General features: G+C 46.9%; 1 protein-coding gene across 1 annotated transcript in view; it reads right to left on the reverse strand.

The window, feature by feature from the left end:
• PHLPP2 (PH domain and leucine rich repeat protein phosphatase 2) overlaps positions 1-13,601 on the reverse strand; it is a 43,570-nt gene extending 29,969 nt beyond the window's left edge. Inside the window, exons 1-2 of the mRNA XM_076348843.1 lie at positions 13,467-13,601; positions 12,734-12,978 (exon numbers count right to left, since the gene is read on the reverse strand). Coding sequence (XP_076204958.1) covers positions 12,734-12,978; positions 13,467-13,601 — 380 coding nt within the window. The remainder of the gene's footprint in view (positions 1-12,733; positions 12,979-13,466) is intronic.
• Between the last annotated feature and the right edge of the window lie 1,188 nt (positions 13,602-14,789).

Raw genomic sequence — 14,789 nt, forward strand, 5'->3', positions numbered from 1 at the left:
TCCAGTGGTTCACTGATTATCCACCATTAAAAATCCTCATTTTTAACCTAAAAGCGCCTAGCTTCAGATTACGGTCACTGGACTTCAACTTGTCACCTATTCTTTAAACAGGTGTTTATAAATCATAAGGCTAACCATTTCAAACTTCAAAGATGAGGCTCAACGTGCTTTTAGAATTTTCTTGCAGTCTACTTTGACTCAAAATAATTTTTACCACGGATTTTTTTTTAGCTTACCAACATTCTGTAAGCACTAGCACCACGACTGTTCGCTGTATGCATGCACTGGCTACGCAAAACCATACAGAGACTTCTTGGTTCTACTCAACAGTATTTATATCCCTAGATCAAACCTGCTCTCAACTATTTGGCACATTCACTCATATCCCTTGAATCCACGAGTCCTCCTGAATTGTACTTTTTGCAAGTTATAGCCTCCTTCCTCTCCTCTTTAGTATTTAGTACACTTGGCTTTTACATAAATACATCCAGTGATACTGAAAAGCAGTGTTTTCCAGAGAATACTGTATGCCAAACCATCTAGATCAACCTGTTGCACTGACTTCTCAGTACTCATCACTCCTTCCATCTATGCCTTCCTGAGTTGTTACCTTTCTTTTAGTCGCAGATTATTAACAGAGCAACTGAACAGTGCAAGTTTACCTTTCTTCATTCAGACATACACTAACCCCTCATCCAAAAAAATGCTTACACTGAATAACAGTTTCCAATTTGCAGCCAACGAGTTTTATTCGTTTGTGCACTGCTTTTCTACCAATGACATCAGAACATAGAATCACAGAATGGTTTGGGTTGGAAGGGACCTTTAAAGGCCATCTAGTCCAACTCTCCTGCAATGAGCAGGGACATGAACTAGATCAGGTTGCTCAGAGCACCATCCAACATCACACACTGCAACAAATGACTAATGCCTTTGGCAACCAAGCTTGAAATTTCAAAGCATCAAGATCAAGTTTGTTCGGTAAGACCTGTTTTCTACTAAACTTTGTTGACTTGCATACATCACTTATACTGCATGTCTTAACGTGAAATATTTTGTTACTGTATGTACCAAACTTTTCCGCTTCTTCTCAACTGAAGAACAAAAATATTTCTGATTCTTTTTAATGATTATACTATAGTATTTCCACTATTACTGACAGCTTTACAAATGCCATCTCATAATTAAGGCAGGACTGATTTCATAAAACATGCACCATTTACAAGTATCTAGTCATCCAGACTTCCTTTGCAGTCAACAGCACACACCTTAAGAAGTAAAATGACCTCAGGTATTTCAAGCACATACATTGCAACTCTTTCACTTCACACATAGGACCTCTGGATCAGAAACACGATTACTCTCAAAGTTATGGTCCAAAACAACAAACTTTCTAGCCTGAAAAGACAATGTAGTTGATATACAGCTGACCCAGAAAACCAGTTCTTACCGCTCCATGTTTGCTAAGCCTGATTAGGGCAATTTTGCTTTCCCCCGCTTTTGTTTTACAAGGAAATACATCAACTTGCTAACCAGAAGGCTGTATATGAAATAACCCCCTTCCTCTCAGTTCAGAAATTGTCTCTTGGAGCTTCTACTGACTAATAAACTGACGTCAGGCCTTGCAGACTCTAGTCAGCCCTAAATATAATCAGAAAGTTATTGGCAAATCTCAACCCATAAATAGGCTGTATTTAACAGATAAAGGAAGAAAACCTTGATATGTATCTTCAAATCCACCCAAAGGATTGCTCCCTGATAGAGCTGGTTTACTTGGAAATCTATTCTTATTCCTTCCTTGATTGGACTAGGATTTAAATTTTAGTTTATGAAGTATCAGCTGCCTTAACCAGTAGAAAACACTGTTTATTCATACCAATATCTGTCAGCCGTCATAATTTTTAGTTGATTTTCAGGAGTTATCCTAATTTCGTGAAGCTTCCAATGTGACTAAAAGCAATGTCAGAGATAGCAATTTGATATGTACTGTAAGCATACTCCAAAACTCATACACGAGAATAATATTCATGCATCAATTTAAAGTTCAAGATGTAATCAGGTGACTGTCAGCAATACATGCCATTGCTGCTGCTACTGCTGGTCTGTTGTGTTTTTTTGCGGTGGTGCTTTTTTTAAATAGAAAAAACATTTGGAAAACTGTCTTGTCTTTCTGCCCTTTCTTTAAACCAGTAAAGAAAAGGAAATAAAGAGCTAGCCAGTGTAGCTTAATGCCAATTCAGATAAATTTCAGCAGAAAGCACAATCCGTCCCCTTCCTGCCCTCCCCAGGCCTAACTATTCTCTTCTGGTATCCAAATGAGATGCTATGACACACAGGTATGACAAAGACACAGTTTCTGCCATGTTCCCAATGATTTGTAATGCCTTTTTTGAAGAAAAAAAATTTGTGAAAGCCAAATTCACCTAAACTTTCCAAAACAAATTGAACAAATGCTCAGAATCCACAGGAGTTTAAGGTACGTAATGCCAAATCACTGAGCTCAGATGATTACTGCTGTTCAACTTGCCAACAACTCAGTACAGATATTTCTATCCTGTTACACTGATTAGAAAGTGAGTTTAATCTCCATGGCAAGTACGGCATTAAATCATACAAAACAGTAATGGAAATATTTAAGACTTTAAATACACACTTTTTCCAAAGTCAGTCCATCCATTAGCACTAGTAAAATGGAAATCAGACTTCTGAGGTTTTTTTTAAATCTTTTTTATCACCAACTCAAAGTGGTTGGAACAAGCCTCTGGAGTGATCATCTAGCCTAACTCCCTGCTCAAGTAGGGCCACCTACAGCCGGTTGTCCAGGACCTCGTCCAGTTGGGTTTTCAATATCTCGAAGGAGACTCCACAACCTGCCTAGGCAACCTCTGCCAGTGCTCCATCACCCTCACAGTGAAAAAGTGTTTCCTGATGTTCAGAGGGAACCTCCTGTGTTTCCGTTTGTGCCCACTGCCTCTGGTCCTGTCACTGGGCACCACTGAAAACAGCCTGGCTCCATCACCTTAATCTTTTTCCATCAGGTATTTATACACATTGATAAGATTCTCCTGAGCCTTCTCCAGGCTAAACAGTCCCAGCTCTCTCAGATGAAAGATGCTCCAGTCCCTTAATCATCTTAGTGGTTCTTTGCCAGACTCATTCCAGTGAGTCCTTGTCTCTCTTGTATTCCCAGAACTGGACACAGCACTCCAGGTGTGGTCTCACCAGTGCCAGTAGAGGGGAAGGATCACCTCCCTGGACCTGCTGGCAACACTCCTCCTAATGCAGCCCAGGTTGCTGCTGGCCTTTACTGCAAGTTGCTGTTGGCCTTCTTTACCACAAGGGCACATTGCTGGCTCATGGTCAGCTTGTTGCTCACCAGGGTGACCAGGTCCTTCTCCACAAAGCTGCTTTCCAGCCCCCAGCGTGTACTAATGCCTGCAGTTGTTCCTCCCCAAGTCCCAAGACTTGGCTTTTCACTTTGTTGAACTTCATGAGGTTCTTCTCTGCCTGTCCAGGTTTAGTTGTTTAGCTCTAATTGCATCAAATTTTAATCTCAAGACCACATGGAAGTTACCTGGTACCATTTCATGTGTCTTAGAAGCAGAATCCAAGTTTGACTCAGTATCACAAAAAGTGTAACTTGCCTCTGTAATTGGCATGACTTCACTCTTGATGATGCCATCCACTTTATATCTTCAATGAGATGAGAAGTCTTCTGAAATAATTTGGAAAGCCTATAAGCAAGGACCAGATCCCATGCTTTCCAAAATAAAATGGGAAATAGTTTCCAAAACAAAAAAACAAACAATCCCCCCCAAAAAGGAAAACAGCAGCTGAGAACGGAAATTCAAACAGTGCTATCACCTGCACCGTCACCAGTCACTCTGACACTCTGCTCATCTTCTTGGAACTCCTGGAAAAAGATCCTAGTCCAGCTAAGATAGAGCTCTTTGCACAATCTTTGATTTATGAACTGCTTTTTCTTTCCCTGCTTTGTGAGATGGACACGGGACAAGAGATTGGTTCAAAAGAGTGTAATGCCATCAATGCTTCTCTCTTTGCAGAGACTTCTTCAGTTCAAATGCAGGCTCTCAGTCTTTTTGAGGACCTTCTGTTGAGATCTAGAAGCTTAGAGCCAAGCACTTTTATAAATATGTAACTAAGGCTTATATTATCACTTAATTTTTTTTGCTACAGATAGCAGTGAACACGACACCAAACTTTCAAAAGAGCTTTCTGAGGTAATCTTGGAAATGACAAACCTGTGTATCCATCTCCTATAACAGGCAAGCTACTAGAAACCAGAATAAATAATAGATTACACCGAACAATGCTGACTTCCGACACAGTAAACCCTGATGTATTCTATACCCTTCGGTGCAGAATCCAAGAAGAATATGAGATTTGACTGGATCTCCAAATACCTTGCCCAAGTTTCCCTTGACTACCCCTAGATTCCAATTCTTCTGCTATTAAAGCCTTATGCTTGCCAGAAAACAGCTTTTCCAGCATGTGACCCATGGCTCAGGAACCATAAATGCTTGAATGTCACTCACAAAAAGAACACTTCAAGTAGTCTGCATGTAGATTTCCTAGGGGAAAAAAAAAAAAACCAAAACCCTCAAACATTACAATTTGGTTGCTGAATGGACTGAGGCTTTTGCAATTATGCACTGAACAATATACTTCTTGCCCATCAGAATTCAGGAAGAACCTTAATACAGTAAAGGGATAAGCGCTTTTCACATGACACAAATTAAATCACAGTTCTACAGGTTGCTCAATACTCTGAGGTACAGTACTGTGGGTTACCCTCCTGAAAAAGCTGGATACTCTATCCCACCACACTTGCCCCTTCTGCAGATGAAATCTGATTTTTTCATTATTTTTATTCTTCTCATCTTTCACTTCAGCAAGAATTACTGCTGCAGGGTTTCAAAATGCTAATTTGAAAACCCCTTAATTTTCTTTCTTGTCCACATAAATCAAACCGATATGCTTCTTGCAGATATCAAATGCAATGCCCTTGGGTTTGTTTCTTTTCTAAAAAAGCCATGTACAAAAGGAATATTGGCAGTAATGTCTATTCAAGCCTAATCCCCTAACAAATGTATCTCTCTTGCCATAGCACCATTCCTATCTGAAAACCAATCAAGAGTAGCCTGTACTATTGCACCATATAGGTTTGCTTGCCACTGGCTGGAAGACAAAAGCCTTGCCAAAAAGTTAAGTCTTCTGAATTCTTCAAGTTGTCTAAAAACCACCACAAGTTGTTCAAAGTTCACTACCTGGCAAAAGAGTTTGAGTTTACAGAAAAATCTACACCTAAAAAGTTGCATGTACACAGGAGCAATGACTGACCACTCTGCAGATGAAGCATGGCTTGGTGTTACACATTTCAAATGCAAAGACCTGGTGGAAAGGGTGTTTGACTCCCAGCCCGTGGCCGAGCTACTCTTCTGGCACTAGCCGTAAGCTGGGTCTGTGACCCAGGAAACACCAGCCCAGAGTCCAGGCGTTTAGCTAATGACACTCACAGGTTCCGCACAGGGCTTTGTAAATAAAGCAATGAACAAACCAGCTCGTTACCTATGGACCATATTCAAACCAGGAAAAGGAGCAATTCATTGAACGCCTTTAGAGACATTCTGGAGACCTGACTGAATGGATCACTGGTCCAAGTTCTTGTCAAGAGCCATGTGATTCACTTACAAAATCTAGGATAGGCCAGGAAAGGGAAAACCAAAACCAGTATCTGGAATGGCAGTTTCTATACGGAATTTCTTTATTAACATAGAATCATTAAGGTTGGAAAAGACCTCTGAGATCATCGAGTCCAACCATCAACCCAACACCACCATGCCCACTAAACCATGTCCCTACGCGCCTCATCTACACGTCTTTTAAATACCTCCAGGGATGGGGACTCAACCCCTTCCCTGGGCAGCCTGTTCCAATGTTTAACCACTCTTTCAGTAAAGAAATTTTTCCTTGTGTCCAATTTAAACCTCCCCTGGCACAACTTGAGGCCATTTCCCCTCGTCCTATCGCTAGTTACTTGGGAGAAGAGACTGACACCCCCCTCGCTACAACCTCCTTTCAGGGAGTTGTAGAGGCTCAGGTCTCCCCTGAGCCTCCTCTTCTCCAGACTAAACAACCCCAGTTCCCTCAGCCGATCCTCATAAGACTTCTTCTCCAGACCCCTCACCAGCTTCGTTGCCCTTCTCTGGACACGCTCCAGCACCTCGACGTCCTTCTTGTAGTGAGGGGCCCAAAACTGAACACAGTATTCGAGGTGCAGCCTCACCAGGGCCGAGTACAGGGGCACGATCGCTTCCCTACTCCTGCTGGCCACACTATTTCTGATACAGGCCAGGATGCCTTTGGCCTTCTTGGCCACCTGGGCACACTGCCGGCTCATGTTCAGCTGGCTGTCGACCAGCACCCCCAGGTCCTTTTCCGACAGGCAGCTTTCCAGCCACTCCTCCCCAAGCCTGTAGTGCTGCATGGGCTGAAGTGTTGTGGCCGAAGTGCAGGACCCGGCACTTGGCCTTGTTGAACCTCATACAATTGGCCTCGGCCCATCGATCCAGCCTGTCCAGGTCCCTCTGCAGAGCCTTCCTACCCTCGAGCAGATCAACACTCCCGCCCAACTTGGTGTCATCTGCAAACTTACTGAGGGTGCACTCGATCCCCTCATCCAGATCATCGATAAAGATACTGAACAAGACCGGCCCCAGTACTGAGCCCTGGGGAACACCGCTCGTGACCGGCCGCCAACTGGATTGAACTCCATTCACAACTCTCTGGGCCCGGCCGTCCAGCCAGTTTTTGACCCAGCGCAGAGTACACCTGTCTAAGCCGTGAGCCGCCAGCTTCTCTAGGAGAGTGCTGTGGGAGACGGTGTCAAAGGCCTTACTGAAGTCCAGGTAGACCACATCCACAGCCTTTCCCTCATCCACTAGGCGGGTCACCTGGTCATAGAAGGAGATCAGGTTGGTCAAGCAGGACCTGCCTCTCATGAACCCGTGCTGGCTGGGCCTGATCCCCTGGTTGTCCCACACATGCCTTGTGAGCGCCCTCAAGATGAACCGCTCCATTATCTTCCCCGGCACCGAGGTCAGGCTGACAGGCCTGTAGTTCCCCCGATCCTCCTTCCAGCCCTTCTTGTAGATGAGCATCACATTGGCAAGCCTCCAGTCATCTGGGACCTCCCCCATTAACCAGAACTGCTGATAAATGATGGAGAGTGGCTTGGCAAGCTCCTCTGCCAGCTCCCTCAGCACTCTCAGGTGGATCCCATCCAGCCCCATAGACTTGTGAGCATCCAGGTGGCGTAGCAGGTCGTTAACTGCTTCCTCTTGGATTATGGGGGGGTTTATCCTGCTCGCCGTGCCTGTCTTCCAGCTCAGGGGGCTGAATATCCTGAGGATAACTGGTCTGACTATTAAAGACTGAGGCAAAGAAGGCATAAGTACCTCAGCCTTTTCCTCATCCTCGGTGGCAATGTTCTCCCTCCCCCTGCCCCGCATCCAATAAAGGATGGAGATTCTCCATGGCTCTCTTTTTGTCATTAATATATTTGTAAAAACATTTTTTGTTGTCTCTAATGACAGCAGCCAGGTTGCGTTCTAGCTGGGCTTTTGCCTTTCTAATTTCCTCTCTGCATGACCTAACGAGATCCCTGTACTCTTCTTGAGTCGCCTGCCCCTTCTTCCACAAGTGGTAGACTCTCCTTTTTTTCTTGAGTCCCAGCAAGAGCTCCCCGTTCAGCCAGGCTGGTCGTCTTCCCCGCCCGTTCTTCTTACGGCATATGGGGACAGCCTGCTCCTGCACCTTTCAGACTTCCTTCTTGAAGATCGTCCAGCCTTCCTGGACACCTTTGCCCTTCAGGACTGTCTCCCAAGGCACTCTCTCAACCAGTGTCCTGAACAGGCCAAAGTCTGCCCTCCGGAAGTCCATGGTTGTGGTTTTGCTGGCCCCCCTCCTTACTTCACCGAGAATTGAGAATTCTACCATTTCATGGTCGCTAAGTCCAAGACGGCCTCCGACCACCACATCTCCCACCAGTCCTTCTCTGTTAGTAAACAGCAGGTCAAGCAAGGCACCTCCCCTGGTAGGCTCACTTACCAGCTGCGTCAGGAAGTTGTCTTCCACACACTCCAGGAACCTCCTACACTGCTTCCTCTCTGCCATGTTGTATTTCCAGCAGACGTCCGGGAAGTTGAAGTCCCCCATGAGAACAAGAGCTAGCGATTGTGAGACTTCTGCCAGCTGCCTGTAGAATGCTTCATCCGCCTCTTCATCCTGGTTGGGTGGTCTATAACAGACTCCCAGCAGGATATCTGCCTCGTTGGCCTTCCCCCTCATCCTTACCCATAGACACTCAACCGTACCATCATCATAATCATTGAGCTCTATACAGTCAAAACACTCCCTAACATACAGGGCCACCCCACCACCTCTCCTTCCTCGCCTGTCCCTTCTGAAGAGTTTATAGCCATCCATTGCAGCACTCCAATCGTGAGAGTCACCCCACCATGTTTCTGTGATGGCGACTAAGTCATATCTATCCCGCCGCATAATGGCTTCCAGCTCCTCCTGTTTGCCGCCCATGCTGTGTGCATTGGTGTAGATGCACTTGAGCTGGGCTATCGATTTCGCCCCCAGCATTGGCACGCCACCCCTAGGCTCATCTCTAGTGAGCCTGGTTTTATTCCTTTGAACCTAGTTTAAAGCCCTCTCGATGAGCCCCGCCAATTCATGAGCGAGAATCCTTTTCCTCCTGCGAGACAGCTGAACTCCATCTGTCGCCAGCAGGCCCGGTGCCATGTAAACCTCCCCATGATCAAAAAAGCCAAAATTCCTCCGATGGCACCAGCCCCTGAGCCATATGTTAATCAGGTGTGTTTTCCTGCTCCTTTCAGTATCCTTCCCTGCCACTGTAGGGATTGAGGAAAACACTACCTGTGCTCCTGATCCTTCAACCAGTCGCCCCAGTGCCCTGAAGACCCTTTTGATCGCTTCAGGACTTCTCTCTGCAACCTCATCGCTGCCAGCCCGTATAACCAATAGCGGGTAGTAATCAGAAGGCCATACCAGACCAGGGAGTTTCCTAGTAACGTCATAGAATAGAATCATAGAATCATTGAGGTTGGAAAAGACCTCTAAGATCGAGTCCAACCATCAACCCAACACCACCACCCACTAAACCATGTCCCTAAGTGCCTCATCTACTCATCTTTTAAATACCTCCAGGGATGGGGACTCAACCACTTCTATCTCTGACCCGGGCCTCAGGGAGGCAGCAGACTTCGCTGTGGGATGGGTCCGGTCGGCATATTGGGCCCTCTGTTCCCCTCAGAAGGGAATCGCCTATGACAATTACCCTCCTTTTTTTCTTAGCAGAGGCAGTCATAATGCGTGGGGCTGACTGCCTCACCCTAGGCAACCCCCTGGATGGACCTTCGTCTACATCCTCAGCACATCATCTACATCCTTGATCTACATGATCAAGGCTGACAGGTTCCAGAGGCAATAGTTAAAGCTTGAAGTAGAAAAATATGCTTTCCCTTTGAGAGAAAACAATGTGGTGTGAAACCCAAACTGGCATACAATCACATTAGAAATTTAAAAATTCATCTTGTAGCCAGTGCAATACACACTGAATGCCAGCACACATGGTGAACACCCTGGCTGTCACAGCAGCTGCTATTTGACACAAACAGCCCATTATATCCATGTCAGTATCACATATCGGGTACTGGATACTTGCAATAGTCAGAGAAGCAGCTCTGTTAAGGGAAGGCACAAAGGGTAAAGAAACAGAAAAGCCAACAAAAAGTAGCGACAGTTCCACAACTCCTGCTGCAACTGTAGCTCTTCTTCATAAGCACCAGTCAAATTTTCAAATCTCTGTAGTTTAAGTTTTTGTTGTGAGGGGTGTCCAGACCAAAGAAGGTATCTGTGCTATTTTTGTTTAATCCCCCCCCCGCAAGAAGATATAATTTCTGAATATGAAAGGATGCTAACGTAGGGAAAGATTCTAGCTAGGAGAACTTTAAATATCCTTGAGGTGCACTGTGGAGAAGAAAAGAAAGTTCTGACAGAAACTTACTCCCCTGTACATGGACTTGAAAGGGAAACACAGAATGATCACAAGGACACCACTGAATATTTAAAGTGAATACACAAAAAAGGTTTCTGTTATCCTTCCATTTACTGTCCAGGTTTCAGTCTTCTGAGTCAGGTGCCAAATCAATCTTTGCCATACTGAGCTTCTGAATGAAAGTCGCCTACTGATATTAAAAGGGTGAAGAATTCAGAAGTTGTTTGGGAGACAAACATATCTATGGTAAGACGCAATCAGATGCCTACCAGAGTAATTTGTATTCGCAAACACATTATATACTAAGGTAATCAGCAAACTTTGTTCAAGGAAGGAATTATCTCAACAGGGCATGGGGATATCTTGAGCATTCTGTCATCTTCCTGTGGACATGCAAGCAGGTACCATTCAGGCCTGCTTCCTGTTACTAACACAGATGTTACTGAAGCAATACTGGCAACTCCCATTTCTCTACTGAGAACACCCCCAGTGGGAAGTAATTCAGGGATCTCTTCTGTGGCAAATACATTCTGAGAATTACAAGGAACAGACACACTGTAATCAAGAACTCTTCATGAAACTTAAGACAAAGCTTGACAAAGTGCTAGACGCACCAAGAGGCAACAAGAGTAGGAAGTAAACATTTACAACTCAGTATTTGCTTCCAAAACACTGGTAGCAGGACCAATTTGCTAATCCAGTGCAAAGCCTGCCACAAATCAAAGACAGGCACGGCTACCTAGCACAAGAAGAGAGACAGATATTTAAAAGAATTCAAACACAAAAGCCATTTCAAGAGCTAAAAAAAGTCAAAACAGTCCTCTCTGAACACATCTACAAGCTTTACCTAGCCTTTTTCATGATCTGCAGTAAAGGGTCTACTCTTCTTTCTAAATGCCAGAAAATCTGCACGCTGTTAGGGTCCAAAACAAGCCAATTTCATTATGAATTCTTCAAGCAATGAATGGAGATTTTCAGCCGCTTCGATGGCTACATTCAAGTGTCCATCTACCCTCATACAGTATTTCTAACTAACCTATCCCTCGTTCCAATAACCCAGGCTGGGCAAGGCAAACAAGTCTAAATAACTTTTTTCAACAGTCAGTTTTAACTACATCCTATTATCTGGATCTCTCGCCACTAGCACTCCCTCCCTCTACCTGATCAAACACATGCTATGTCTTTAAAATTTGGACACACGCAACTTATGACTTTTGTTTCACAATCAAAAAACCAGCTACTACTCCTGTTCAGCGTGTGTTGTCTCTACTGCTTAGCCTTCAAGTAAGGAGACCATAGCAATTTTTTCCCCCCGAGAACAGGAGTGGCAACTTTATAACTGAATCTTAAGTCCAGAAGAATCAATACAAAGTCTAAATCCTAACAAACCTGATGGGAGCTTGTAAACCTAGAGGAGTCCATAATACACCCACAGCATAAAGTTCATGCACATTAAACCCTGAGCTGTCTTTTTTCAGCCTAAATCGACTGCAGGCATAAAATGTATAATCTGATGCTTAAGCCTTCTTTATATAACCCTTACTACACTATCTTTCCGTCTACTTTTAACTATTTACCTGGCAACTCTTAGCAAAAAAACTACTGACACGTAAATATTACGTAACTGTGAAAGTACCTTACATGTTTCACTGATTCAGAATAAGTGTTTACAGCCTCTTAAATAGCTTAAGTTTTCTGGATGCTAAAACATCCATAACATAGAACATAATAAAGGAGTATATGAACAGTAGCCTCTACCTACAAAATGAGGACATATCTCCTGTTGGAGCACCAGCCAAACCCTCCCAGCTAAAACACCTATGACTTAACTAAGAGATGTGTAAAAGGCACATCACTACTTCATTTTTATAAATTGCATTACTCAGGGCTGTGTCTAACTGCTACGTATGTCTGTTCCATATCAGCCCTACTAACATACTGTTGTGGTTTAACCTCAGCTGGCAACTAAGCACCACACAGCTGCTCGCTCACTCCCCCCTGGTAGGATGGGGGAGAGAATCAGAAAAGTAGAAGTGAGAGAACTTGTGGGTTGAGATAAAGACAGTTTAATACGTAAAGCAAAAGCCGCGCATGCAAGCAAAGCAAAACAAGGAATTCATTCACTACTTCCCATGGGCAGGCAGGTGTTCAGCCATCTCCAGGAAAGCAGGGCTCCATCACACGTAACGGTGACTTGGGAAGACAAACACCATCACTCCGAACGTCCCCCCCTTCCTTCTTCTTCCCCAGCTTTATATGCTGAGCATGACGTCCCATGGTATGGAATATCCCTTTGGCCAGTTTGGGTCAGCTGTCCTGGCTGTGCCCCCTCCCAGCTTCTTGTGCACCTCCAGCCTTCTCAGTCGGTAGAGCATGGGAAGCTGAAAAGTCCTTGACTAGTGTAAACGCTACCTAGCAACAACTAAAACACCTGTGTGTTATCAACATTATTCTCATCCTAAATCCAAAACACAGCACTGTACCAGATACTAGGAAGGAAATTAACTCTATCCCTACCAAAACCAGGACAATATAATATAAACATACGTAGGCACACAATGAACAGAGCCCTGCAAGACTAAAGCAAATGTTTCTCAAACAGATTTATCCTTTCTCAGCCCTCACCTGACCAGGTCTCCATGGAGTTGCAAAAAGAGGTTTTTCCTCCCTTCTCCATCGCATATCTCAGACGCTAGGGTGTCCACTGTACAGAGGACCAAGCGCAAGTCTGAAGAAGCAGTAGCTGCAGAATCTCCTCCATAAACACACACGCAGCCTCGTCCGATGTCCTCTTTCAGCCAGTCCCTCTCGCGGGAACCAAACCGACTCCTGTTCAAACAGCTCCTGCTCCCGTTGCGCTTCACGTTTCTCTGCAAGGCGGCCCAAACCAGAGCGTCAGCAGCTGCCTCCGAGTCGGCGTTTGGCTGCCCTCCTCCCTCCGAGGCCGCAGCTGACCGGTCCGACCTGGCCCTGCCGCTGGGCCCGCAGGCAGCCCCTCTGCACAGGCCGCTGGCGCGGCCGGGCCTAGAGAGCCCCGCCGCTCTGCTCGGCTGGGGGGCTCCCGCGCCGCTGGCGCCCCCTCGGGGCCGCTCACAATGAGCCGGCGGGAGCCCCACGGGCGCCGGGCCGGACAGGGCGCCGGGCCACCCCGCTCGGACGCGGGCGCAAAAAGACCCCGGCCCCGCCCGGCCACCCCGCCAAGGTCGAGGCGGGCAGCGCCCCAGGCGCAGCGCCGAGCTGCCACGGCGGCCCCGCTGCGACGACTCGCCCCCACCCTGCCGAGCTGCCGGCAGCGGCCGGCGGGCCGAGTCGGTCCCCCGAAGGGCCCACGCGGCGCGGGCCCGGGTCCCCTCCTCACCTTCAGCACCCGGATGCCGCCGCGGGGCCTGGCCCGGCCCCCCCGCGCGCCGCCCGGCGCGGCCGCCTCGTCCTCCTCAGGCTCCGGCGTCTCCCTGGGCCCCGGCGGCCCCGGCCCCGGCCCGGCCTCCCCCATCCCCGGCCGGACGGCGAGACCCCGGGCAGCAGCGGCAGCCCCGCCCCGACTCCACGCAGGCCCCGCCCCGGAAGCGCGCGGGCTTCCGCCGCCCGAGGCCGTGCCGCCGCCCGGCTCCCGGCCCGCCGGCCTCTCCGGCCCGGAGCGGCGGAGCAGCTCTTTCGCCTCCCCACGGGGAGGGCCAAAGGGGAATGTTCCCGTGAGCGCGGACTGTGCGCGGCAGCTGCTGAACCGCCTTATTGCACCTGCCTCAGACCTTGCCCCTTACCTCGTGCGAGCATTTCAGAGCAAGTGCCAAGTTGCTCCCTGGAGACGCTCTAGGGAGTTTTAGGAAGTCAGCACACGACAACAGCACTATCAGCAGACTACGAAGCTCCCCAAGCAGTGTATTTATGTAATGTCATTAGTGCAAGTCATACAGCTGCTTCTTAAGTGTAAGGTATAAACAACTTGCTAGCCAGACAAGGAAAGACGGAAAAGCTTACCTGTATACTTCTCAAACTGTCCTGCCACATGATTTTCTTCACTTACCTCCAGAGCGTCTTACCATCGGCCTCCCAAGGCTGAAGTTACACAGCAGAGCATCTGCGTATCACCGTCCTCCCAGTGCTGTGCAGGTCCATCATGTTAGCTCAGGCAGTCTTAACTATTGTCTGCTAATAATTATCATCATCACTGTGCAGTTTACCAGAATTTGATTAACGCTTTAATACAGCTACTGTTCATGCCTGAACAGGATCAAGCACATTAAAAACAAAACAACAAAAGCCTCCCGCCTTCCCCATGATCACCCACAGTTCCAAACTTTAACACACTTTAGCCTGTTGTCATCACACATCTCTCTTGCTACACTAATTCCCGCTCTTATTTCAGAGTTAAGTCCAGACACACTTTCCAAATTCTCACCGCTGGTGTTATTACTGCACCAAAGACTTTCAATTCCATTACGTGTTTCCTTTAAACATTTCCTGCCTTCTTCCTGGTCTACCTGAGCATTTTGCTACGCAGCACTGTGGATCTGCTCCTGGGCACACGTGATGTACACAGCACTTGCCCACACAGCGCTCCCTGGGCTTAGGCCCCACGCACAGGACAAACTCCAAGGAAAAGATTCCCAGTGGTCTGTCCCGCTCCAGAACCAGGCCCAAGATGACTGACCGTTCACTGCCACACAACCCGGCAGCTTCT

The sequence above is a fragment of the Aptenodytes patagonicus genome, chromosome 11 (assembly GCF_965638725.1).
Source record: "Aptenodytes patagonicus chromosome 11, bAptPat1.pri.cur, whole genome shotgun sequence".
NCBI lineage: Eukaryota > Metazoa > Chordata > Aves > Sphenisciformes > Spheniscidae > Aptenodytes > Aptenodytes patagonicus.